At 41.9% G+C, this 27,478-nt stretch overlaps 1 protein-coding gene across 3 annotated transcripts in view; it reads right to left on the bottom strand.

Annotated features, from left to right (window-relative positions):
* Positions 1-112: 112 nt before the first annotated feature.
* The window catches only part of LOC310820848 (interferon-induced very large GTPase 1-like), a 36,233-nt gene continuing 8,867 nt past the window's right edge, over positions 113-27,478 (bottom strand). The window contains exons 1-8 of one of the 3 annotated variants that reach the window (XM_083692667.1): positions 8,458-8,661; positions 8,253-8,295; positions 7,780-8,046; positions 7,398-7,664; positions 6,628-6,897; positions 6,241-6,510; positions 5,830-6,096; positions 113-5,569 (exon numbers count right to left, since the gene is read on the bottom strand). In XM_083692667.1, coding sequence (XP_083548793.1) covers positions 954-5,569; positions 5,830-6,096; positions 6,241-6,510; positions 6,628-6,897; positions 7,398-7,664; positions 7,780-8,046; positions 8,253-8,295; positions 8,458-8,541 — 6,084 coding nt within the window. In that variant the 5' untranslated portion in view covers positions 8,542-8,661 and the 3' untranslated portion in view covers positions 113-953. Of the gene's footprint in view, positions 5,570-5,829; positions 6,097-6,240; positions 6,511-6,627; positions 6,898-7,397; positions 7,665-7,779; positions 8,047-8,252; positions 8,296-8,457; positions 8,662-27,478 lie in introns of those variants that run through there. The other 2 variants (XM_083692668.1, XM_083692669.1) reach the window with 2 other exon arrangements.

The following is a 27,478-nucleotide window of genomic DNA, read 5'->3' on the forward strand; positions in this document are numbered from 1 at the left end:
ATCAGAGATTGTGAACAGAGTAAAGGTCAATGCTATTATTACATCATAAAGGCAGTTGTTAGAGGATTTGTCTTACTCTGTTGTGTTAACATATCACTAGATTTAGAATTAATGTTGTTATTTACATTTTATTTACATGTTATTATTACAATGATGATTTACATTTTTACAATTTAGGACATTTAATGAATTTATGAAGGACTTAAGTATGTCAATAAACTATTTGTATTGCAAAAACTCTTTTTTTTCATTCTTATTGGAACAAAAATATAAAAATCAAAGGACAGGCATTTATGAAAATAAGAAAGGTTAAAAAAGAAATACATAAAGGTATGTGTATGTGACATTCAATATTTGTAAAAGCTTCCTAATAGTTGCAATGACAATGTGTAATCGGTAGAGATCAGGAAATGAGATCTGACCAGACACTCCAAACATAATGATAAAAATCATAAACATAATAAATCAAATCAACAACTGTGCTTTTAAATACTTTTCTTATATCAGATAAAAAAGAAAGATTATATCCCAAATGATTAGTCAGTCCATGGACGGTACTACTCTGCTAGGTGTGCTGGGTATCACACACCTATTATACGCCAGCCTGTCGCTGCCAGTCAGTGATGTCAAACATAGAAACTTGCCCTTTACCTATTCATGATTAAGATCAGACAGATCAGGTGGTACAGGTGGAACACCCACTGGTGTACTAAAACTGTTTTGCCCTCCAGCCACCTGAGAGCAAGTGAGAGGCATCTTAAAACTACCTTAGCACTCCCTGAATCATCAGAACAAATGATCTTTCCTTGCTGTGGTCAGGCAATTGTTCTTTGACAAATTATGCAGAGTTGTATTTGCCATTTCAAAACTTCTGAGGTGACTGACATCTTCCATGCTACTAAGTGAGTTATTTCAGGGTATCTTGTGACATCGTCCCCTTATAGTCCTCCACTTTATTTTCTGTTAAATGACTGTTTCAAGCTGTTCATTGCATCATCTTTTGTTAAGGCTTTCCAGTCATCTGGGATTTCAGCAGGTTTCGCCTTATAGCGCTTAGCTATTCTCTCATTAAATGTGGCCATCACATACTTCCAGTAGTCTGAAGCGCCAATGGTGGCATCTCCATCAATGATCCAGTCAGGGTAATATTTCTGGTAGTCCTTGTAGGGGTGATAGCTGTTTTTTGTCAGGTTGTTTTTAAATGTGTTGTTACTAATCACTAGAGATGAACATATGTCAGTTGCTAACGCCTGATTGCTTTCATACTTGTAATGATAGAGACCCGAGGGACGGTGAATGTTGGACGAGTGTTTAGTGTGCCCCGCCCCACCTGCTTCACAAGGTGTACCACAGAAGGGACATTGTTCCCCACATCCAAACAGACTGAGGAACATCTTGTCCTGAGGCTTGAATGGCAGAGATGTGAGCTTTTCTCTGATGTCTGTCGTCTTGTCATACTCAGCTGCCAATGACTGCTCCATTTCTTTCACAGACTTTGTGAGGTAGTCAGCAAATGACTCTGTGTTTGCAATGGTCAGTAAGGTAATGGAATCCAGGTCGTCCTTTTGAAAGACAAGCTTCTCTTCAAGAGCATTGCAAATGTTTCTCGAAAAGTTCTTGATGTCATTTGCACCGCTGGTTTTGGCAGTTAATATAAAACCAGTGATCATCTTCACGATCGTAGTGAGACTTGCCTTCTCCAGTTTCTGTACACTGTTCTCCTTTGAAAGTTTATTGACAATTTTGTCAAGTAGCCACTTCTTCACAAATGTTTCATATTTTGTAATATACTGATAATATTTATCATATTCTCCATCAGTAAGGAGCTGTTCTAAAATTGAGAACTGGAAAGCCCCTCGTGTGCTGTAATCCTCTGACCCTTCACCCTCCTTAACTTGGTCAACAATTTCAGGACCAATCATGTTGGTCACATAGATCTTCACAGCTGGTTGTAACCTGAACATTGTGAACTCCTCAGCCGTCTTCTGGCACTGATCTCGGTCATGAAACAAGTTCATGAAGGCAGCATAATACTTGTGCTTAGATTGTTCCAAACAATTCCACGGGTTGTTAAGTATGACAAAATCATCATGCATCTTCTGAAATCTTCTGACTGCTATACCACAGATGTGCAACTTTAGGGAAATCTCACATTTGTCACTGACTTTATCTTTCTTTGGTTGCAATGCTTCATCAATCTCTGTAAGCAGCTCTTTGATGCAAGTGTCATGGTAATCTGCTGTTCTGTCAACAATCTGTGTTATCAAGTCCTTACACTTTGTTATGATGCTGTCGCAAATGGATTGTATGGATTTGTTCTTGTGGTCGTCTTTATCCCTGGGCTTTGTAAGGCCTTTAACCCACTTATGCCAAGGCACTGATGAAGGCGCAACAAAGGCTTCTTTTCCACAATTCACCAAAGGGTTGTCAACCAACATATTATTGATATGACCCCCTCTTCTTGACAAATGTCTTTTTAACAGGGAGGAAGCATTTTGAGCAACATTGAGCCTTGGGAGTTCTCTGAAGTCTATCTCAGACAAGGTTTCCTTCCACATGTTCTCAAACTCTTCTCCGAGGTCCTCATCTGATAAAACTGTGTTTTTCTGTTTACAGTTTTGCAGCAAGTTCAGTATCTTCTTCTCCATTGTACTTGCCTGTGAGCTCTTGATGTTCTCCAGTTGGGCCATTCCCTCTTTGATTTCAACTGCTCTGTGCAGTTTGTTCTTCAATGTGTTTTCTGTCTCTTGGCTCAGTGTTTTGGCCCTGGTTACAAAATCTTCCCTGTATCTTTCCACAAGATTGACATGACCATCTTGCCTTTTAAAGTAGTTAACAATATTGTCTTGGATTTCCTTTTCTCCCTTTGAAATCTCTTCATGCGCATCCCTCATCAAGTCTCTTATGGTGATTTGGGGATTGGGATACATCAGGCCAAAATTGGACATTTTATTTTCTGCAGCTACAGTCCAGTGATACATCTTCTTCTGAAATGACCACTCCCAACTATTGTACTCAATGCATATGCTGGTGTATGCATCTGCAACCAAGCTGTTTCTGAAACTGAAGATGAATTTCTCAAACTTAACAGCATCCCACAAACCTTTGGTCCACTTCAGGAAATGTGTCATGTCATCATTTCCATGACATTTTTTAAAATCTTGCATCAAGGTCTTTTTGAAGTCATACACAGCCTCACTGTAGCCAGCATTGACTGGGGCCATAGGGGGAGATCCATGCCAGAGCCCTGGGATGTAGCAGCTGCTTCTATCTGGATCATACTCCATCATGTCAGTGAACTTGGTGATATTCTCCTTCTTCTCCATTCTGGCCACTGCCTGCGTCACTTCATTCAACTGTTCCAACAACTTCCTCCTGCCTCTCATGTTGTTGTCATAGGCGGACATGTCAGACACATTCTGGTGCACAAAGTGGCACATCGGTTTCTTTCCCACTTCCTTCATCCTGAGGAAGGCATGAACCGCAATCTGTAGAATGTCTTTCATCTCTGTGAAGTTTTCCATGGCAACGTTGACAATTGTGACATCACTTAGTCCTATGACCAGTGTTGCAAGCTCATTGTCATGTTCATAACTGTCATCCAGTTGAGCTAGCTCTGGTGATTTCAAGCCCTCTGTGTCAATGATCATGACAAAGTCACATTTTAGCTCCTTTTCCAGTTCTTTGTTGACTTTTATCAGTAGCATGAAGGCACCTCTGGTACATCTACCACTACTGACAGCAAACTGGACCCCAAACATGGTGTTGAGGAGAGTCGACTTCCCTGTGCTTTGGACCCCTAAAACTGTGACCACCTGGATTTTGCTTTTGGATTGCACAAGAGTATGAAGCTGAGTGAGAACATCAGATATCCATTTCAATGGGATGTTGGAAGCATCTCCATCCACAAGCTCAATGGGGAAACCATCCAACAGCATCTGAGCACACAATCTAGGCCAATGTTCCATCTGTTTTCTTTGTGGGCTGTTTTTAGGAAGGGAGAATACACATTCATATAACTGACCCAACTCTCGTAAGAAGTGTTCAAGTCCCAAGGAACAATCAGATATTTGCTTATCCAAATCTGAAATTGTGTCTTTTTTCTCCAGGGAATTTTGTTGAAGATCTTTGTACTCCTCTTTCAAACTTGATAGGTTCTTCCATGACAGATTCTCCAAATTGAGTCGCAACCATTTGAGGAAATAGGACCTCGTCATTCTTGAGCTTGACATTCCATTAATGAAGTTTGTCATTGCAACACTCATGCCAAAGCTTTGTTGCTTATTTCTCAGTTCTTTTTCTGTTGTCCTCAGAGAGCTCTTGTATTGTTCAATGTCTTCTTGACCTGCCTTTAGCAGTCTACACATCTCTTTCTCCAACTGGGAGATATCTTTCCAGATTTGCCCTAAGGGTAGCTGGTCCTCTTTGAATTTCACCGTGTTTGATATGTTGCTTGTGATTTCATCTGCCATCTTCCTGGCAGTCTGACAATCATCACAGTGCTCATCAACCAAAATCCCACTCTGACTAGCTCCCTCAGCCATCTTTTCCATTGTCAAATTGTTTTGACTTTTCTCTATGATGCCACCGACAGATAACTGAAGGGTTTTGATAAATCCTGAATCATTCTGCTCTTTTCTTTTCACAATCACATTTCTTGTATTCATACCACAGTTGGTGAGCATTTCGTTCAGTGTGGCTATTTCGAATGGTTTTCTCTGAGAGTTGACAACCAGAAATAACTCTGCCGTTACATTTTTTCTGTTCAACATTTTGAAAAAATCGCAGTCGAAACCATCACTGAAAATGTAAACTGCAGATGATGCCTGACACAGAAAGGAGAACTGTGTTTCAAATGACCTGATGTCACCTCTGAGATTGGCCACAGCCAAGGGCTCGGTGAACGTGTCGATGTTCCTGTTCCCACATGGGAGGTACCAGCTGACTTCAACTAACCCATTTGAAATTTTCCGAGGGACATCACCACCTTCCATATCATGGTGAACAAATGTGTTATGGTACCGTTGAGGGTTACAAAGCAATTTGTTCAAAATCTGAGACTTGGACAAGCTGCTTTTTCCCAGCCTGACAAAGGATACCATTGGAATATCAGAGAGTACAATTCTCTCCTCAATAAAGGACTGTGTGGCTGTATGAGAAGAGGTCCTAAACTTCTTCACAATGTCTCTCATGGCCCACAGCATCAACATGCTTTGTCCTGTCTCACAGTTGGGCAGCAGGAAAGGAACAGCAAACTGACACACAGACATTTTCAGGACCATCTCCTGCTGCAAGAGACCATCAGAGCACAGGAACAGGGCAGTTATGAGATCTAGTGGATTAATGACATTGCTGCGATCAGTGTCTGTTTCTATACATTTGACACTCCTGGCACTAAAATTTGTCATCATTAATTTCTTTAGATAGGCTCCTGGAAGTGACTGCATAGTTTGAAGTGACTCATCTGATGTGGTATTGGCATTTATCTCAAGGACAGTACTTAACGAAAGCTTGTTTTCATAATGATCCTCCAGTCCTGCCTTTGACAGCAGCTCCATGAGATGGAATCCTGCAAAATGTACAAATGGGATGCTTTTATTGCAAAAAAAAACATATAAACTTCTTAATCAGCGATGATATCTTTGCATCTCAAAGGATCATGTCTGTCTTTTTCAGTTAATTCAGAAAACACAGTGGTGTTTGATGAAAGGGTTGTGAAAATGTTAACTGTTTCCAGTGAGTATTCAATTCACTCATTTGGATTATGATCAAATAAATGACAGTTTTATTAAAATGACGACTGTAAATGTAATATCAGTAATATCATACTTGTGGTGAAGGTTGACACTGGTTGACTTTTCTCCCCAGTTTTCATCTCAGTGCAGACGTTGACTGAGTACTCAGTGGCAGGTTGCAGGTCAGACAGAGTGATGCTCTGTGAGGATGTGGTAATGATGTTCTGGTCCTTCCCTGGGCAGTGGTAGGAGATCTGGTACTTGTGTTGGGTTTGGTCCATTCCTTGTGGCTGGCTCCAGCTGACAGCAGCTGATGAGGTGTCCACTGAGTCAACACTCAGCTGGTCTGGGGCAGGAGGTACTGAGGGAAACATGCAGTGGAAAGAGTGTTGGAAATTGACATCATGCAGAAACACTAATTGGAGGTCTTGGTCAGTTACTCATCGGTAATGTGGTCTCTGCTACACAGAGGATGAACAACAAATGGATAAGGAAGATCTCTTACTTGTGCAGACGGACACTGAGACTGGTTGACTCTGTTCCCCATTGGTCACTTCAGTTGAGACACTGATCGTGTATTCAGTTCCAGGTCGTAGGTCAGAGAGTGTTCTATAGCAGTCTTCAGTATATTCTTTCTGAAGTTCCGTCCCTGGACTGCAGTACGATATTAGGAAGCGCTGTGGGGTTTGCTCCAGTATGCAAGCCTTTGTCCATTTCACAGTGAGCGAGGTTATTTGCAGCTGGTCTATCGTCAAGTTACCTGGTGCTGGAACTCCTGATATAAATTGTAAAGGAAACATTTGAAAATACATGTAGAGAGATCTATTGGGATCAAAAATAGAAAAAAATGGTTAGTAACTAAGAATGGTAAGTTTCAAAGGTTCGTCCTTACCTGTAATAAATGTTGTTGCCGCACGCAGACTTTGCACCCCACCTTTCATCTCAGTGCAGACGGTGACTGAGTACTCAGTGGCAGGTTGCAGGTCAGACAGAGTGATGCTCTGGGAGGACGTGGTAATGATGTCCTGGTCCTTCCCTGGGCAGTGGTAGGAGATCTGGTACTTGTGTTGGGTTTGGTCCATTCCTTGTGGCTGGCTCCAGCTGACAGCAGCTGATGAGGTGTCCACTGAGTCAACACTCAGCTGGTCCGGGGCAGGAGGTACTGAGGGAAACATGCAGTGGAAAAAGTGTTGGAAATTGACATCATGCAGAAACACTAATCGGAGGTCTTGGTCAGTTACTCATCGGTAATGTGGTCTCTGCTACACAGAGGATGAACAGCAAATGGATAAGGAAGATCTCTTATTAGTAGATCTCTTATTAGTTACTAATTAGTAACTAAGGATTGTAAGTTTCAATGGTTCATCCTGAAGTTACCATCACTGAAGACAGGTGAAGTAACAAGACCATTATATGTTGGGATTCATCATTCATGTGTTCAGATTACAAAATGATCAAGTCTAGTAGGGGCAAGAAATACTTTGTGATTAAGCTGCTACGCCTCAGGCTGTGATGTCTGACCTTGATCACTGTGACTCAAAAAAAAAATAGAAATCATGATATTATGGAGGTGGGGGCACTTAAATGTAATTATTATCCCATTAGCCCAATTCTGGTAATGAAAACTACGCAACCAAAGGTCCCTGATGAGGGGCGTCTTACTTGTGTAGATGGTTGTAGAGACTGGTTCACTCTGTCGCCCATTCAGCACTGTTGAGACCTGGATTGTGTACTCAGTGCTAAGTCGAAGGTCAGAGAATGTTCTGGAGCAGTCTTGAGTATTGACTGCCTTGGGTTCTGCTCCTGGGCTGAAGGTAGATATGAGGAAGCTCTGCGGGATTTGCTCCGTTCCTTGAGCCTTAGTCCAGTGAAGGGTGAAGGAAGTTGCTCCTGACTGGTCTATCTTTAGGTCTTTGGGTGCTGGGACCACTGTAACAAAGATCAAGATTTGTTTCAGGATGTGCTAGTCATGTGCTAGTTTCATTTGACAGATAATATGAAAAATATAGTTTACAAGTATCAAATAACCAAAACATAACTGTACCTGTGAATACAGTTGCTGAGCTGCATCTACTTTGGATTCCATTGTCTCCCTCTGTGGCAACGTCAAACTCATACTTCTTGCCAGGTTTGAGGTCCGTTATTTCAATTTGACACATGTCTTTTACAGGTACATTGTTCTGTTCTCCATCACATCTCCAGATCACTCTGAACCTCTGTGGTCCATTCAGTCCCTCAGGAGGGCCCCAACACAGACGCACAGAGTCTGACTTCACTGACAGGACCTGGATCTCCCCAGGAGGGGGCAGCACTGGTAAAGGAAGGAAAACAATTGAATCATATCAATACTGAAATTAAATGTGACACAATGTTGACATTCTAAATAAATATACTTTAGTGAATAAATATTGACAATTAATCTTGCAATAGGTTTGAAGAGATTACAATTTCTACAGATTGCAGTATGGTGTCTAACTTTATAAACAAGGCTGAGAAGCCTCAAGTTCAAACACCTACCTTCAACTAAAGTCTGTCTTTGGTTTTGCTCTTCATCTGTAATCTTTGGTATGGAAATACAGTAGAACAAGAGTCAAAAGTAGTTGTATACATTTTTGCAAGTGCTTCCATGTATAGTACAACTTCAGTAACATTTTAATGAAAATAAATGAATCTCTTCATAAATGCTCCACAGTCTAACACACATTGAAAAAACAGAGCATACTTGTCTTCCAAGTTGTTTTATCTCCTCGTAGATCGTGTCATGTCCTCTGTGCTTTTTTACTAGACACAGACTGCAGATGAACATCTGGTCTGTCCTGCAGAACACCTCCAGAGGTCTGTGGTGCTCCTGACACAATCTCTGCTCCAGCTCTTCAGTAACGTCCACCAGAGTGTGTACCTGTAGTTTAGGGACTGTGTAATGCTGCTTAACATCAGTCTCACAGTAGGAGACAGAGCAGGTCAGACAGGTCTTCACAGCTCGGAGCTCAGAGCAGATGTCACAGAGAACATCTCCTGGTCTGGTTCTGCTACTGTAAGTGGAAAAGCAGATAACAATATAACTATCTATGTATCCACCAAAGCAAGAGGCAGCTTAATATTACATTCACATAAACAACGTAGGGAACAATAAAAGTAAGGTTAGTAGTGGTTCAACAAAAATTAAGATTCAATGTATCGTCCTAAAAACATCCTTTCCTCTCAGATGTTCCTTCTGTTGCTCTGACTTCTTTAATGCTATGGCACAGAGGGTGACATTTTCTCCTCTGCGCTTGGTTTACCTTCCCTCCATGGTTTGGTCTCCATCATACACATGCAGCAAAAAGACTGGATTACTTTTCCATAACTTTGAATGATTCTTGTCAACTGCAATGTTGATGGAGAGCAAATGTCAGTGCAGAAATGAAGAAGAGTTTACACACATCTTCCTTTCTATGGATTCTCTCTCATTAAAATTCAGAGGAGGTTCCGTTGATCGGTCACTCTTCATTGACAGACAGCTTGGAGTTGGTGACTCTGGTCTTTCCAAATGGACCCTGCAAGAAATACATGCACCAAAAAGACTGGATTACCTTTCCATAACTTTGAATGATTCTTGTCAACTGCAATGTTGATGGACAGCAAATGTAAGTGCAGAAATGAAGAAGAGTTTACACACATCTTCCTTTCTATGGATTCTCTCTCATTAAAATTCAGAGGAGGTTCCGTTGATCGGTCACTCTTCATTGACAGACAGCTTGGAGTTGGTGACTCTGGTCTTTCCAAATGGACCCTGCAAGACATACAAGACTATGAGGGGAAGTAGTAACATAAACGAAAAAGTTTGGTGATTATATCAAAATTAATAGGATACCACAAAAAATATGTTAAATATTCTCACCCATGTTGAATGGGGCGATCGATTGACTTCATTGATGCATAACTGAAGGTTGGTGACTCTGGTCTCTGATGAACACTGCAGGTGATACGACTATGAGACGTGGCAGCAAACACTGGAATGCATCCATCTGATACTCTTACTGACAATGTCTAATATAACACTGCAGGGTTGAACAGCCATTGGTTTACCTTCCATCTATGGTTTGGTCTCCATCATCACTGGAATTCACTGATTGGTCGCTCCTCATAGACACATGATAAGATGTTTGTGGCTGTTGACCTATCAAATGATCCCTGTTCACAGAGAGAGACGGTCAAAAGGAGTCAAATTGATGTTGTTGAAAGCTTAATACATAGTGATTGAAATTGCTCGGAAGTTGCTGAAGCAATATTTTTATTGTGTCTATCTTTCTGTGTCGTCAAAATGTTTTAAAGGAGTACGTGTGTTTATGGCTCCTTGATCACAACAATTATCATAAAATTGTTGATATTGGTGCATTTATAATAACGCAACACATGAACTGCTATCTACGTGTATATCTATTGAAGACCATAATCTAAGAAAATATTGGATGCTCCCTTCCGTATTGAAGGGTACATCCGCAATGATCAAAACAAACTACACTGTTGGCCAGCTTGTTAATGTGCTACACTGTTGGCCAGCTTGTTGATGAGCTACACTGTTGGCCAGCTTGTTAATGTGCTACACTGTTGGCCAGCTTGTTAATGTGCTACACTGTTGGCCAGCTTGTTAATGTGCTACACTGTTGGCCAGCTTGTTGATGAGCTACACTGTTGGCCAGCTTGTTAATGTGCTACACTGTTGGCCAGCTTGTTAATGTGCTACACTGTTGGCCAGCTTGTTAATGTGCTACACTGTTGGCCAGCTTGTTAATGTGCTACACTGTTGGCCAGCTTGTTAATGTGCTACACTGTTGGCCAGCTTGTTAATGTGCTACACTGTTGGCCAGCTTGTTGATGAGCTACACTGTTGGCCAGCTTGTTGATGAGCTACACTGTTGGCCAGCTTGTTAATGTGCTACACTGTTGGCCAGCTTGTTGATGAGCTATCACGAGGCGGCTTGTGTATTGTTGCGATGTCTGCTCCCTTCCGTATGTGTTGTCTGCCACATCTTTACTATTGCTTTCCCGCGGGGTCTGCTGCCTGCAAATTGGACTGGCAAAAGTAGTCACATAGCAAGTGGTCATAGCTAAACAGAAAGCTAACATGTTGGAAATAGAAGCTGCATGATTGCGCCCACGAGAAGGAGTTCAACATATTTCAAAATATATTCTGCTAATAAGCTGTGTCTTGATGTAGGCTATAGTTAACTGCGTTCATGACGGGTGATGTGTTTTGTTTGACTGTGGTTCCACTGGCATCTGAGCGTTTTTGACAGTGGCCCCACCAAATGTTTTTTCTTAAAAACATCGCTGCTCCCTTCGTAGTTGAAAGCGGGGGATCTATCTGTGACTTCTTGTGGTCGCATTTCATTGAAAGACAACTTGGAGTTGATGCCTCTGCTCTCTCCACATGGATGGAGTAATGCAAAACAGTTTTACAACAGTTAAACAACTAACATTGAGATTTTCAACAACTAACATTGAGATTTTCAACATCTAACATTGAGATTTTCAACAACTAACATTGAGATTTCCATCCATGGTTTGGACTCCATCGTCATTTAGATCCACATTTGAGTTCACAGGTAGCACTTGATAACACAGAAATGTAGATATATGATAAATTCAAGATATACCCTCGTTATGATTCAAAAGAAGTGTCAGGTCTTTGCATTTTGGTGGATTCACACACACACACACACACAGTCACACACACACACACACTCACACACACCTTGTAGTATCAGGGTCCATGGTCACATCAAGACCCTTGATTGGAGACTCATCCTTATGTCTTTGCTTAGGGATGGCACCACTCTCTGTGCCCTGCTGAAGATGGCTCATCTTAACCTTCAGAGAGTCAACCACAACAGAACCTGTGCCATATCAACCTAGAAATAGAAATTGGAAATAGAAATACCTGTATTATCATTTCCATGCTTTTAACTGTGGGTGTTGGTGGTCCAGTGCAAACTGCAAAAAGCTCACATTGCATCTATGTACCTGGCTCGGACTAGTTGTTGTGATTAACATTTCCACCATTTTATCACAACCCAGTGCTGCTGGTGTATACACATATTGTTGTGTGCTTCTATTGTATTATATTCTATCAATTGAAGGCATACACCATGTTGTTCCACACAAATGTTTCCCTCTTTATGTCAATCTTGGAAAGTCTCATAATTTAATTTGTTCAAACATAAATAATAATTATACGAACCAACTATTACAGCGCTGTCTCCGCACAATGGCGTGTGGGACATCATCATCTATAATGATTTGGCTGCTCTAAATAAATTTGACCGGCAGGTGGCGCTAGAGTACACTGTGTTGATCAAAACCTGTGATGGGGAAACAGGAACAGAAGGAGTTCAACCGACGACACAAAATGTCGGCCGACAACAGCTCAGAACACCTGACTTGGCCCACATTGAAAGTCGACAGAAAACAAACACACAGAAGTCTAATCCTTCGATAGTTTAAAGCTCTGTCTTCTATGACAATTAATGATAATGATTTCAACAAAAGCACCGTTATTTCAACTTCACCATCAACGAAGACAGTCCTACCATCGTTCTGCCTGCCGAGTCAACCATTTCCTTTGGTGACGTATTCCATATCTATGTGTACATCGGCATGTGAAACTGAATAAAATACACAGGCCATAATGTAAATCGTCAATATTTTTCATGATGAGGCTAGGATTGATCATAGGAAATAAATGCTAAATAATGTAACTGTACTGTAAGTCAAATTGCTTACCTGAGAGAAGCACAGGTGTGGCTGAACTGTGCCACTGACACTCCCTCAGCTTGTTCTGACTGTATTTTATTGCCCCCCCCCTTCCCGAATAGAGCAGTGTCATCAGCATTTAGTGTGCTCTTACAGTACAGACTTTGATCCAACTGTTACATATTAACCCATTTATATACTGTAGGTCCCATTAGTCATACCTGGCCATTGGGTGTTGAGGACAAGTCAACAACAATATAATCTTCTTGCACTGCAACTATACATATCCATGTTCTGATTAATTAATTAATTAAAATCTTGGAAAGTCTCATAATTTAATTTGTTCAAACATAAATAATAATTATACTCCAACGAACCAACTATTACAGCGCTGTCTCCGCACAATGGCGTGTGGGACGTCATCATCTATAATGATTTGGCTGCTCTAAATTATTTTGACCAGCAGGTGTCAAGGTGTAGACTACACTGTGTTGATCAAAGCCTTGAGTCATTAACGTATTTTCGACACAATTGGCTGGAAAGCTTCAATGCATCAGAAAGCTTCGTTTCCCCATCACTAGAAGTTATTAATGTCTCTTAAAATCATATTTTGTGAAATTACAATGCCTGATTTGTCACACCATTTCAACCGACGACACAAAATGTCGGCCGACAACAGCTTAGAACCCCTGACTTGGCCCACATTGAAAGTCGACAGAAAACAAACACACAGAAGGCTAATCCTTCGATAGTTTAAAGCTCTGTCTTCTATGACAATTAATGATAATGATTTCAACAAAAGCACCGTTATTTCAACTTCACCATCAACGAAGACAGTCCTACCGTTGTTCTGCCTGCCGAGTCAACCATTTCCTTTGGTGACGTATTCCATATCTATGTGTACGTGTGAAACTGAATAAAATACACAGGCCATAATGTAAATCGTCAATATTTTTCATGATGAGGCTAGGATTGATCATAGGAAATAAATGCTAAATAATGTAACTGTACTGTAAGTCAAATTGCTTACCTGAGAGAAGCACAGGTGTGGCTGAACTGTGCCACTGACACTCCCTCAGCTTGTTCTGACTGTATTTTATTGCCCCCCCCTGACCCCCCCTTCCCGAATAGAGCAGTGTCATCAGCATTTAGTGTGCTCTTACAGTACAGGCTTTGATCCAACTGTTACATATTAACCCATTTATATACTGTAGGTCCCATTAGTCATACCTGGCCAACACTAGCAGCTCACAGGCCAAGGGGACACGGATGTTGCCAAAGAAAAGAAAGTAACAAAAATCTAGGAGAGTTAGGAGAGGCTACTAACTGACCCTAACTAAACATCCACAACTCAAAATACTGCCTCTCTGACTACCTAAACTACTCTAACCAAGGACATCAAAATGTACATGGTTGGCAACCACCCCTTTCCTAGTGTAACTAGACAATAGTTCCACCTATGTGTGAGAGTATAGAGGCCTCTGTTTTACCTGCCCCTGGACCGACCGACCTCACGCACGCACGCACGCACGCACGCACGCACGCACGCACGCACGCACGCACGCACACACGCACACACGCACACACACGGGGGAAACAAGTGTCAATGGGGCTCAAAACATCAAAAATAGCATGAGCTCATGAAGAGAGCGACTGGCATGCAACACACAGCTTAAATACTAAAATGAAGAGAGTTGATTGGGGCCGTACTGGGATGGCAGGTGATTAGGATGATTGGCAGCAGGTGCAGCCAATGGGAGTGGTGATTTCACCCTATAAAGGAAGAGGGAAAACAGAACACAGACAAACCTATGTGGAACGTAACAGTCAGGAACAATATAATCTTCTTGCACTGCAACTATACATATCCATGTTTTGATTCATACAGTACAGGGTTCTCACTAAAATCACTTTGAATTATTCACAACTTTTCTGTTTCAACAAAATATTTAGTCACAGGCCCAATCCTTACTTGGATTGCTTTTGAGTGTTTCTCAAGATATGCAAATGCTACTCTCAGTATAATGGGAGGAAAGTGGAGACAGATTCCTGTCAACATTTTCCAAATGTACCATTGAATTAATTATTCACCCTCTCTGACCACATGCCAACAGAAAGATTAAATGTTCTCTGGTTCTGTATGACCTTTAGACCACAACATGTAAATCGCTGCCAATGACTGCCAATGGCACCAGGTCCTAGCATAGATTTGTTTCTTCTTCTGATGTATAGATGATTCACTTACTTTAGACAAATGTACTTGTTGTAAGTTACTTTGGATAAAAGCGTCTGTTAAATGTCTAAAATGTAAAAATGAAATGTAAATCACGTCAGCTAGCTAGACCACAATCAGCAGAGACACATACCATTAGACACATACCATCTAATCACAGCTTTACTTTCAAGGTTACCTTGCCAATTATTATTTTTTTGTTCAAAGTAATTCTCTATCAAGCCAAAGTATTTCAAGAGGCCAAAATGTAGAGTGCATAAGTAATGGGACAGCAAAGCAATTGGTCTTCTTTTGGCCCTATACTCTAAATGTTTGGATTTGAAATCAAACAATTACTACGAGGTTAAAGTAGAGCTTCTCAGATTTTTTTCATGGTATTTGTGTACATATTTGTTTCACCATTTATAAATGACAACACTTTTTATACATTTATATAATGTCCAAATTAAGCAGTCATGTTTAGTATTTGGTTGACAATCTTTTGCCTGAAGTCTGTGACCCATTGACCCCACCAGACGCTGGGTATCTTCTCTGGTGATGTTCTGCCTGGCATGTACTGCATTATTGTTGTCTGTTTTGAGGACTTTTTTCTGCCTAAAATATTATCATCAGGTAATGAAATTAATGTTCAATTGGATTTAAATCTGAAGATTGAACTTTCCACTTGTTGGCCCTCAACATCTCCCTAGTTGTTATGGCGGTATGTTTGAGGTCATTGTTTCACTGTACGATGAAGCACCACCCAATGAATTTGGAGGCATTTGCTTGTACTCACGCAGACAAGATGTTTCTGTACACTTCAGATTACATTCTGCTGCTGCCATCAGCAGTTACATCATCTGTTAAGACAAGTGAGCCAGTTCTCGTTCAGATCTAATATGTAATAATATTTACACGCTCAAACCATAACACCCCCTCCACCATGTTTCACAGGTGAGGTGGTACAGTATGCTGTAAATCATGGGCGGATCCTTTCTTCTCCAAACTTTCCTCTTGCAATCACTCTGGTATATGGTAATAATCATAATAATCATCTCATCTAGCATGATGCAATTGGCCCTGTCCTGTTGCAATATTTTCAGTGCAAAAAGTTCGGACAAGTAGCGTACAGCCGTGTGTAACTCACTGTGTCAGGTGTGGGGGGTGTCATTCAGAGGCTATGTGCGTTGAGGAGGAGCTCTGTGTATCACCAGTGGTGGGGATCATACAGCCAAGCCCCATACAGCCAACCATAGACTTTTCACCCCACTCCCCTTCGGGAGGCGCTACAGGTCTCTCCGCACCCGAACCAGCAGGTTCAGAGGCAGCTTCTTCCCTGCGGCTGTCACCCTACTGAACTCGAACACTGCACCTACCTGACAACCTACCAACCCCTGCAACCCCTGCAACCCCCCCACCCGGACAATTGCACTATACTCCCCTCCCCTGCTCTTACTCAATACCACTGCTCTTCTGTACATATCTGTCCATACTGTTCATACTGTTCATAATGCACATATCCTAATATTTTCTTAATACTACTGTTAATACTCTGCACATACTGTACATACCTGTTTATACTGTTTATACTGTTCATACGGCATTCCATATTTATATTTATTCTGCTATCTACCTCATGTTACTGTTAATACATATATACTGCTAGACTGCATTACCTATACAGCTCTTATGCTGCTACACTGTTCACACTGTAACTTATTTATTCTGCTATAATGCTACTGCCACTCATATACTGCTTACACTGCACTACTTATATTATACTGCACTACTTACTGCTCGTATATTGCACTACCTGTAAATACTGTTCATTGCACTTTCTGCTATTTTGCACTTCTGGTTAGACGCTAACTGCATTTCGTTGTCTCTGTACTTGTACTCTGCACAATGACAATAAAGTTTAATCTAATCTAATCTAATCTAAGTGTCCTGTGATGGGGAAACAGGTACAGAAGGAGTTTGTCACGGTGTGTCTTATGCAGAGGCAGTAGCAGGGCCGGTTCTAGGAATGCACATATGAGGGGGCAGTCAAAAATGTGAAGGGGGCATTATGCGTACACATCATGTGCCAGCACTTTTTTTTTATAACAGTGTTTTCTTCACGGCATGGGCTGTTAGCTGTGTGTCCAGCCCTCAACCTGGAGAAGTGGATTGCACTCTGTCAGGCCTCTACCCTAAGACCTGTCCAACTTGGGTGTCCCACCTGAAGACTAAAGCTCCTGCTGGTATAGCTCTTAGGGTCACTGAGGCACACAAACCCCCTGACCACAATAAGGTGGCAATCCCTCAGGGGGAAAACTGAAAAATAAAAAGTAAAATAAAATATCCTTCATCCAGATTTTAACAACCAACAACATAACATTTATCTTACCTGGATGGTCTAATTCTGAAATACATTTGAATCTAAAGGAAAGACTTTTCACTATAATCAATATTTACAAAACTGAAAGGTAGTCTTATGAAAAAAATAAAATAAACAAGCATCACAAGTTCTCAAACTAATTTGTCCAACACAACAGATACAGAGCAGAACATATAACACACATAACCTTTTTCTTTTTTTCTTCTTTTTTTGGGTTTTTATTTATTTATTAGCAACTTAATAACTAAAATCTCCTCCTTTCTCTCCATCTCACTATTTTTTCTCTCCACTCCACTCTACAACACCAGTCTCCTGTTTCCCTTTGCAAAAACTCTCACAAATTCATCCATATCCAAGTTACTTGTTATGGACTTCTCATGGGCCAAGATCACCAAATGTCTCTTTCGCTTGTGTAGCATGGTGCGACGATAGGGGGTTAGGACCCGTGACAATGTGGAGAAGGAACTCTCACACGATGCCGAAGACACACCAATTACCATGGCTGTTACATACAATTTATGTAACTCGGGAAAGGCTTCCTTGTATTCCTGCAGGTGTTTACAGACAGTGGATAGGTCTGTTTCATTTGAACATTTCTTGAGCAACATCTGTTTTGCCACAAGAATTTCATTTTTTAGATCATCTGCCACAGTGCCAGCCAGCACAGCCAGAGGATGCAACAGGGTTGAATCTAGAAATGCGCTGGATTTGGGTGCAAGATGTCTCCCAGGTAGCTCAGTACAGAACTCCCGACCAACCTCAGATCTTGTTATGGATCCTCAGCCTGAGGGGTCTTACCCTGTCAGATGCTGACTGGTCCTATGTAGGTTGGTGTCGATTAGATTCACTCCGCTGTTAACGGTCTACATCCCATAGTTCCCCCCATATCTTCCTCTACCCACCTCAGCTGAACTGAAAAATCTCCCCAAACCTAAAAACTGTACACCGAAGTGGGTAGTCTCTATGGTTAACGACCGCTCTAATCTTATGTGAGTGCCAGTTGGTGTGGTTGCGGATAAAGGGTTTATCGGTAAGGATAATTTACCCAAAGGAGGTAATAAGAGGTCAGATATAACCCTTCAGATCCTAAGATGTATTATGCACAGCAATCTATAATATTTTATGTTACCAGGAGGAGGTAAAAGGCTTATGAGGGATGGAATGACTAAAAATATAAAAATAAGAAATAATAAAAAAAATAATAAAAAATAATAATAATAATTAAGAATTAAAATTGTGAACTGTTCCTTTAAATGCAGGTTAAATTCTTTAATGATGGCTTAAAACATTACAGCATTACAGGCAGAGTGATTAAATTGTAAAATGCTAGTATTCAAAAATGATAAAAATTAGAAAATAATAAAACCTATTAGTCTGTCCCTACTCTGCCTGTGAAATTTAGAGAAGTCCCAGTTTCACTTGTCCAGAGCGAAGCCGGGTCCTCTATCCGCCAGAGCTGTTGTTATACAAACAAAGGTCCGCCAAGGTCCTCCGTTGTACTAGTGTGGTGAGGCCGACAGTCAGAATTCAATCAGAGTGTGAGCTCCAGACAAGGAGAATCTGCTAGAGTATTTGGTTTTCAACACACTCGGTCCTGCTCCGGTCCTTCAGGTGTTACGCTCCGCAGCGGGGAATGTCCGATGTACTGCTCCAGGGAGCTCTTTTTATAGTTTGCAAAGGGGCTTTCCTTTACCCCCACCCTTTATTATCTAATTCATTACGTCAGGCATTGAATTCGATCTAGCTCTCAGTCAAGCATAGAATTCTATCTAATTCATTACATCACCCTGAGTTCGCATTCATGCTTGGGCATGTCCCTAAGGGCACCTGTTGTTATGTCTACTAGACATACTTATCACTCTCCTGCTCATACTGGACTCAAGGCCACTTCTTATTGTGGAATTCTATTCTATTTTCGTAACATAATAATCTAGGCCTTTCTCAAAGTTAACATTTAGTACATATGGTATACAATTATCATTAGCACACATGAATTATACAGTAAAACATTAGTATGAAGGCCTACTTCAGCAATCATCTCTGAGTAGGAATTATACAGTCAAACATTAATACATTTGGTTGCCTACTCCAGTATCAGTTAAACCGTTATCACTACGAGGTCCAACTAGATATGTTGGCCCGGAGTCATACACTACCTTTATAATTTCTTTTGTTAAGTTTTGCCTTTTGCACATATTTGAACTCATTTATCATTAACCAATTGTATATTTGACTCAACTTATCATAAATCAGTTACACAAATTTGAATCAACTTATCAGTTACACACATTTGAATCAACTTGTCAGTTACACTTTTGAATCAACTTATCATTAATCAGTTACACACATTTTGAATCAATTTGTCATCAATTAGTGGTTATACACTTTTGATTCAACTTGTCATCAATCAGTTACACATCAAACTGGGTCATTTCATAGATCAAATCAAGGAAGGACACTTCTCCTCCATAGGCCATTCCTGCTGAGTTTAACTGGGTAACGTTGGGAATGGTGTTTAGGCTGGGAAAAGGCCATACTAATCTTGCCCTCGGCGACAAAGACTAGATATGGCTTTCATCAGCTCAACGTTCTTCTGAGAAAATCTATTCTCCATTTCTGAAATGGCCCTGTCAAGAATGTTGAGCAGAGATCTTTTCAGAGACTGAGGGGGGACACCAAGCACCCGCACTAGAAACTTTCCAGTCTCAAAGAAGTGATGCCTCTTAATTTGACATAGCAGGCCTGATGCCTCGGTGCACAGGTCAACAGCCGCACCATCATCCTCTGTCATCTCAGATAGGATACTGAGAATATGGTCTTGATTGTCAATAATGCACCTTGTCACCTCATAGTGGCTTGTCCATCGGATTTCAAGCAGCCTTTTAAGGTTAGGTGCATTATATTTCTCAGACACATAGTGGTGCTGAAAAAACTTGTACAGTGAACTTGAGAGGTTGAAAAATCTCTTTGCACATGGTTCACTCTGGATGGCATGCACAACCACTAAGTGCAGCTGGTGGTTGTAGCAGTGGATGTATGGGATATACCTAGAAAGCTTATTTTGGAGCTTATCCCACTCATCACAGAAGCTCCATCATAACACTGGCTAAGTATGTTGTCAGCACTGTAGCCAGCATCAGAAAGGTGTGTCAGTATCTCAGACGTGATGTACTCTGCATCAAGTTGATGCAAGTCAAGCAACCCAATAAGATGCTCCTCTGGCATGGAATTGCTGACAAATCGAATCATCACAGACAAATTTTCCACATTGCACCTGTCCCTGGTCCCATCACTTTTGAGGCAAAACCCTGCAGAATCAGCATTTTCATATTTTTTCCTGACCTCTCCAAGCACCATGTCTGCCAGTGTTTGAATCATTTTGTTTTGGATATCCTTAGATGTGTATTTTGCATTCTTTGGGATACCCTTAACAACGCTTGTTAGCTTCTCATCCTTCTCTATTGTATACTCCATGAGTTTCAGAAAAAGACCTGAAGCAACATCATCACCAGCTGCATCATGTCTCAAAGTTTCTGCAGTCCCACGGAGCCCCAACTCATTCACACAGAGAAACTTAACAGCACTGCCCACACTCTTGACATAATAATGATTTTTTTCAAGTTGGGTTTTACCAACCAACAGGGAGTCAACAGTCCCCCCTGTAGCCTCTCTGCTTTTGTGCTGAGTCCAGGTGGTGGAAGAGTGCACATGGTTGTGGCTGGACATATGCCTATGTAGCCCCTTGTCTCGTTCAAGTGCTGCTTTCCAGTTGTTAAAACCAGTTAGGGTGAAAACAACATCCCTCTCATTAGCAGTGCTGCCATATTTGCGACAGGGGAAACGGAAGCATGCGTCACGCACAACAGAGTACTCCAGCCATGGTCGTGTGCGGTACCAGGCAGGATTGAATGATCTTAATGTAGCACCAAATGCACGCTTTGGGTAGCTACCCAGTATTGGCTGGGATGGTGCATTGACATTTAAGTCACTAGGTAGCTGAGCAAGGGGTTTTGGGGCAGCACATGTTGAGGGAGGAGGAACAGGAGAAGCAGTGCTTGCTGATGGTACAGGTGGATTTATGCTAGCTGCTGCTTCTGATGCACTGGTACTAGCAGCAGTATCACTGCTACTGCTTTTAGTACATGCAGGAGCAACACTTGTTTTGAACGCTCTGAAAAAAGGATGCATCTCGCAGCATTAACTCTCTCTTTGTGAGCTGCTGGAAGCTGGAGTGCAAAGTGAGTAAGTTTTGAGAAAACCGCAGTAATTATATCCCTTAGCAGTCTGAAACAAAACTGTGCAGAGCCAGAGGCTGGGGCGGGGCTTCACGTAGGGGTCTGGCAGACACAGCTCATTGTCCTCAGTAGTGATGGGCATTCCGAGTCTTTTCGAGGAGCCGGATCTTTTGGCTCCGTTCACTAAAAAGAGCCGTTCATTTGGCTCTTCGTTCACTTATAGTTCCGGTTTTTCGAAAAAAATGCAGTTTGATTTTCCACTTACGTACTGTGAGTGTCGGACGCATACGACAGTGCTGCCACGGTGTCCGTGACATTTCTATGGTTTTATTTAGTGTAATGTATAGGCCCATGTTTATTGATTAATGTGTTATATTAATTATTAATTACCCACAGTTTAATTAAATACGACTAGATCACTTCATCCTTCAACTATGATACTAATGTGATATAAAAATGGAAATGCTTTAATGGAAATGCTCCCCTTGCACATATTGCATACTGCAGTTGATGCATCTTTACAGGTGAAAAAGGTCCAAATGATACTTCGTTTTCTATTGTCACTCATGTTATCTTCTTCTTAGCGTCTTTGCTTCACGTGCATCTCGGAGAATATGCAAATTAAGGTGACTTAATTTGGGTCAAATCTAGGGGTAACCTGTAATTCGATACTCATGGACAAATCTCGCCAAAGGCGTATGCTATGTGTAATTCGACACTCATGGCCCTTAGTTCTGATTTGTTCATCGGACATGGACTTGAACGTAATACTTTATTTGGCTTTACAGGAATTTGTTTAGCACTTATTATAGCCTACTGCAATATATGTAATACTAGCCTAATTGCACAGCTCATGTAAGTGACAGATCATGACAAATTTAAGTGTGCTTACAAAACAATAGCATTACGCAAATAAATAAATTCTACACCGTTATTATATAACATTTTATATAGCTAATCCAGCCGGCATAGAACGATATAGAATAGACAGTGACAAAAAAAAAATTAATACACAAGAAATACGCTATTATTTGGTACTTGATTTTTTATTTTATTCTTTACAGAATATTCGCATATGATTTACTTGAGAGAAAATAATGTCTTGTCAGCTGTCAGTTTCAAGACTGAAGTGTCGTATGACGTTGAGTTTCCATAGAGTGTATCAGCAAATTAACGCGTTGAGACTGGTTCAAACGTAGGCACATACGAGGCGAGCTGAGTAACAAAACACTAGTTTTATTGTTTTTTACTTAGTTCACTCAACCATTGAACCTGTTAAAGAGTTGTGCTTGTGCATTTTAACATTATTGTAGCAACCGCAGCGCTCACAACGCCACTGTCTGTCTGGTCACATATTGTTAGCTAACGGGGGGGAAAAGAGCCAAACCAAATGGATCGTTCACCAAAAAGAATCGGTTCCCTACGTTTACCAAAGAGAGCCGTTCAAAAAGAGCCATTCGTTCGCAAACGACCCATCTCTAGTCCTCAGTCTGTTACATGCAGCGGACAGTGTCTAGTCTGTGCTTGTATGACTTGAGAAACACTCCCACTGGGGAAAAAACAGCAGACTATTCCCCAGTTGACTGCACACTTATATATGGATGTTATATTAACTTTTGTTTTAGTTGGTGTTAATTATTAGTTATCTCACGGGTCGCTACGACGAGTTTAGTGGAGTTTTAGCTGCTTCCTCAAAGTCTTAACCGCTCTGTCTGGAAACCTGACACCACAGTCAGGCTGCTCCTGGCTCATTTGCATACTAACAGTGATTGGATGTTTCCGGAGGGCTGAGGGGGCAGGGGAGAGGGGCGGGGGAGAGGGGCGATCTCTGCTGACTGCAGGCTGTGTGAAGACACGCTGCACGGAGATGAGAGATGAGGGGAAGCATTTAACTTGTGCTTTTTTCGGCGGATTTTTCACTTCTAAATTTTTGATTTGAGGGGGCAGGCCATTTGTTTGAGGGGGCGTTGCCCCCTCTTGCCCCTGCGTAGAGCCGGCCCCGGGCAGTAGGGAGGGTCGAGGGTGGGCCAGGAGGGAGCGCTGCCATCCCTACGGTAGAGCCTTCAGTGAACGAGCCCCCATGACAGGATGGTAATTTCTGAAGTGGTAATAAATCATAATTGCAAAAGTTTAGTAATATAATTCACATTCATGGTGTCATCAATAACCCTAATTAGTCATCGTGAAACTGTGCCAATATCATTGTTATTTTACAATAATATTCATTAGATTACTCTTAAAATACACGTTGTCAGATCGGGAACATTATCTGACACGCCAGAGAAGAATGTTGTCGTTTAGATTTCTGTCTGACGGGTGTGATGCTCGTCGTGACCTGTGAGAGGCAGCAATACGCCATCAGCAAAGCCAGAACAGTGACGGCCCAACGACACACACACCGAAACGAGAGGTACCGTCATCTAGTGATGGGCAAATGAAGCTTTTGTGAAGCACTGAACCACTTGTGCCAATTGTTTCGAAAATGGGTTCATTACTCGAAGCTTCAGTTACAGTGACCTCTCCTGGCGAAGTGCAAGGCTGCAGTCAAATTAGGCAGGCTAGTTGGTGGACAGGAGGCTTTTAATTACACGCACGCACGCACGCACGCACGAACACACACACCTCAATGAGCAGTGTTGGAGAAACTACTTTACTTTTGTAGAAAAGATCTTTTGTTCTGAAGCATCTTTGCTTTGATCAACCTTGGATTTAAAGTATTGTAACGACCCTGTGAAAGGCCCGTTAGCAATTCCGCCAAGGGAGTTACCGCTCTTGGTGTTGTGGCTAGCGCGGCCGGTTTGTAAGCGAAAGATTGCGAGTTCAATACCCGCTTAAGGCAAGCTGCTCTACCACGCCGTTCGCTACAGCATCTTTGCTTTGATGAAATTCTTTGATGCACACACACACTAAGACTGAATATCATGTTCTATTTACAAATAAAGATTGATGAATGTGTGTATTGTGTTATTGAGGAGAGAGTGCTGGGGAAAATATGGCATAGGTTGGGTGTGTTTGTGTAACTATGGCAGGGGGTGATTATGTGGGATGGGGAACACTCAAAGATTACAAGAAGAACACTCAGAGAATACAAACGCAATACCAACAACGCACCTACTACGACAATCCACAAATTGTGCATTGTTTAGAGCGGTTATAAAGTGTTGAGGCACTCAAATTCAAAACTGTCGCAACCTTTCACCTGTCAGAATCGAGACGAGGCAGTGCCAGTGAATCACCTGATTGGACCGCGAACCAGTCAGGTGATTCATTCAGGCAACGAAGCAGTTGCTGCTTCGGACGTCATATGTCACGTGATTTTTTTCGCACCAAAGCAAGCTTCGAAGCAGTGCTTCGATAAAATTGTTGGTCAGTGTTTGAAGCACGTATCGAAGCTTCAGTGTCAAACTGCCATCACTACCGTCATCGCGGCTTTCAGAGTGCTGCACCAACAGACACACAACACAAACGTTATCTGATGAGAAAATAGGCTATATTTCATAAAGGGAAGCTATCTGAAAATCACATAGGCTATACTTCATAACCGGAGGCTATGTTCTTGAAACCTCCACAACTAGTCTGCAATTCCAGTCATTTGAGGTAGCCTCTACCTGCATGACATCAAGAATTGCGTCAACACTGTTTATCTTTTTTTAATTCAAGCCTAAAATGCGATACCGAACCTTTCAGTGTGTGCAGGGCGATTTGTGCAATTTTCCTACTTAGCTTTTGGATGATTGAGGTTATTTGCGAATTTATATTTGATATTATGTGCTTATTTCTCTGTATCTACGCCTCTACAATGCTCTCGCTGCCGAGGAAAATAGACTGGAATCGTGAAACTACGCTGCTTCAAACAAGTCTTGCTTCAGACATGCTGCGTTCGCATGCGGTGGAGCACGTCTCATAGATCACCGTGAGTTGTTAAACCTACGACGTTGGTGTAGCTGTGCCCTGAGACGAATAAAACAAGGAAATTCATCTATGAATCCCACGTGAAAAGGCTGCACGATGTTGATGATATTGCCAGATAGCGACGTTTAGGATGTGATCAATGCAACCCGTCTCAGCGGGGTCTGATAACGATAATATCGATCGTAGGGCTCATTTTGGTTTTAAACCAGATGTTTTTGGGAAGCCTGCAAATGTAGAGGAGGTCGTATGTAGGACGTGTCGACGGAAAATAAAGACCACCAGCTGACTCCTACTACTATGTAGATGCTTCTGATGAAAACAAATCCAACCGGATGAGGAGAGAAGTTGTGTGTGTTTGTTTGAAAATGATGACGCCCACGTCATTCTTTCAGGTTCAGTGATCGTGACATGATCACATCTGGTATTGTGGTCAAGATGTGTCTGACAGGTTCAACCTGTGATGCGTCAGATTTCTGATAGTGTAAAATTCAACACGAAGTGTGAATTGGTTTCATTACCTTTCTCCCACAAAGTATGATGCATGGTTGTTAGCCTGTCCAACCACACATTTCAGTCTTAAGAAAATCTTATATCTATTTGTAACATCTGCATATGTAACTGAATTGAGATGGTAAAGTCACTGAAGTTGAAATACCCCCACCCGCGCTGTCTAATTGCTAGCTCTTCGAGAGCGTAGCTGGTTTACATCGGGTATTTGAGGAGGCGGTCATGTCTGTTGGCAAGCCAGAGGCTTGGTCGGAGCGAGTCGATTGCAGAGGCTACTGTTTGCAACAACTTGATGTCTGTTTCATGTCCAGTGATTAATTGCATGTGTTCTACAGCAGTGCATTTCCTTACAATACTTTCCCTCTGTGCTCAGATAGGTGTCGTGTGCTGACAGTGAAGAGGAACACAATATGACCGTGATTCAGTGTGGCAGTCAGATCTACTACAGGGTCTCCCATCCCATCCCTGAGGGGGCTGAACTGAAGGTGTGGATTGTGGATTGGGAAGGATTATGCTGCTGTAATTGGGTTTGGACTAGGTGAGTTTACAGGGGATTCTCTTAAAACGTTCTTTCAGGGAATGTCACTGATATGACTGACAAAGCAGTAATGGTTCATGCATTCTAAGTCAATAATGTGTTTATTATGATGTCATTGTCTTGTCATTTGGGTTTTGAATGTGTGTTGACTCTCGTAAAGGGAAGAGGATGCTTTTCAAACTGAAGAAAAACATTATTGTACTGCAGTTAGGTCATGCCATTTAAGGCAATGTTCCACCCCATTACCCCAAGTCGTTTTTTGTGTGTATATCTCGCTTCTTCCGATGTTTAGATGCAGCTTTTGCTCAGCTTGTGTTGCCCATTGAAGCCCATTAGTTCTATAAATATATCTTTAACTCACTCCAAACACTCGAATCCTGGCTATGTTACGCCAATGTTGCTTCTGAGTAATTTGTCAGAATTTTCTTTTTTGATACGTTATTGATAAATCCACTTTTGAACCTAATTTTATTGCAAGAAGTTCCAATCCAAAAGGCCAGGTTTGTGTTATCTTTGACAGCATCGCGTGCCCGAGGCGACCCAATGGACCAGTCAGTGTCGACAGCATGAGAGATCTACTACACATTTGTCAGGAAATAAGTCTGATGTATTGAGTATGTTTAAAACAGAACAGAAGTTCTCAGAGCAGTCTGAGGGACGTCCACACCAAGGGCAAAAAGACCTGGACCGAACTGTTACGCCGCACGGGTGCTAGTGAGAGCTCTGTCAGTGCTGACTTATGGTGTCACAACTGGCAGAAGTGCTAAGGAGCAGTACGACACTCTGTGGGCCCATTTCATCAACTCTGACTTTACCTCCCCCACCTGGCTCTGACCACTCAGCGACTGGGGGAGTCTGAAGCTGAGGATGTCGATTCAAAGACTGTGGAGGCCAAAGTGAGATCCATGGCTCATGGGTGGGGGATCTCACAACCCAGTTTAGTCCTGCTTGGGGGCGAGGAGAGTGAAACGATGGCGTTTTCTATCACAAAGGAGAGGGGAGGCATCGCAGAAGGTGTTATCGCCCCGCATTCCTAATTAAACAACATTTCTGGAGAGGGAAGGCTCTGTGTCCTCAGGTGAGCTTTCTGGTCCAGAACAAGCCAGTTCCACCAGCGGAGAGTTCCCACCTATCCCCTGTTTCTTTACAGCCGTGCAGCGATGCATAGAGGAAGTGATGGGACAGCCTCTCATCCCACGGGCCCTTCGCCTGTTCCAGTGTCAG

The sequence above is a fragment of the Argentina silus genome, assembly GCF_951799395.1.
Source record: "Argentina silus genome assembly, chromosome: 21".
Classification (NCBI taxonomy): Eukaryota; Metazoa; Chordata; class Actinopteri; order Argentiniformes; family Argentinidae; genus Argentina; species Argentina silus.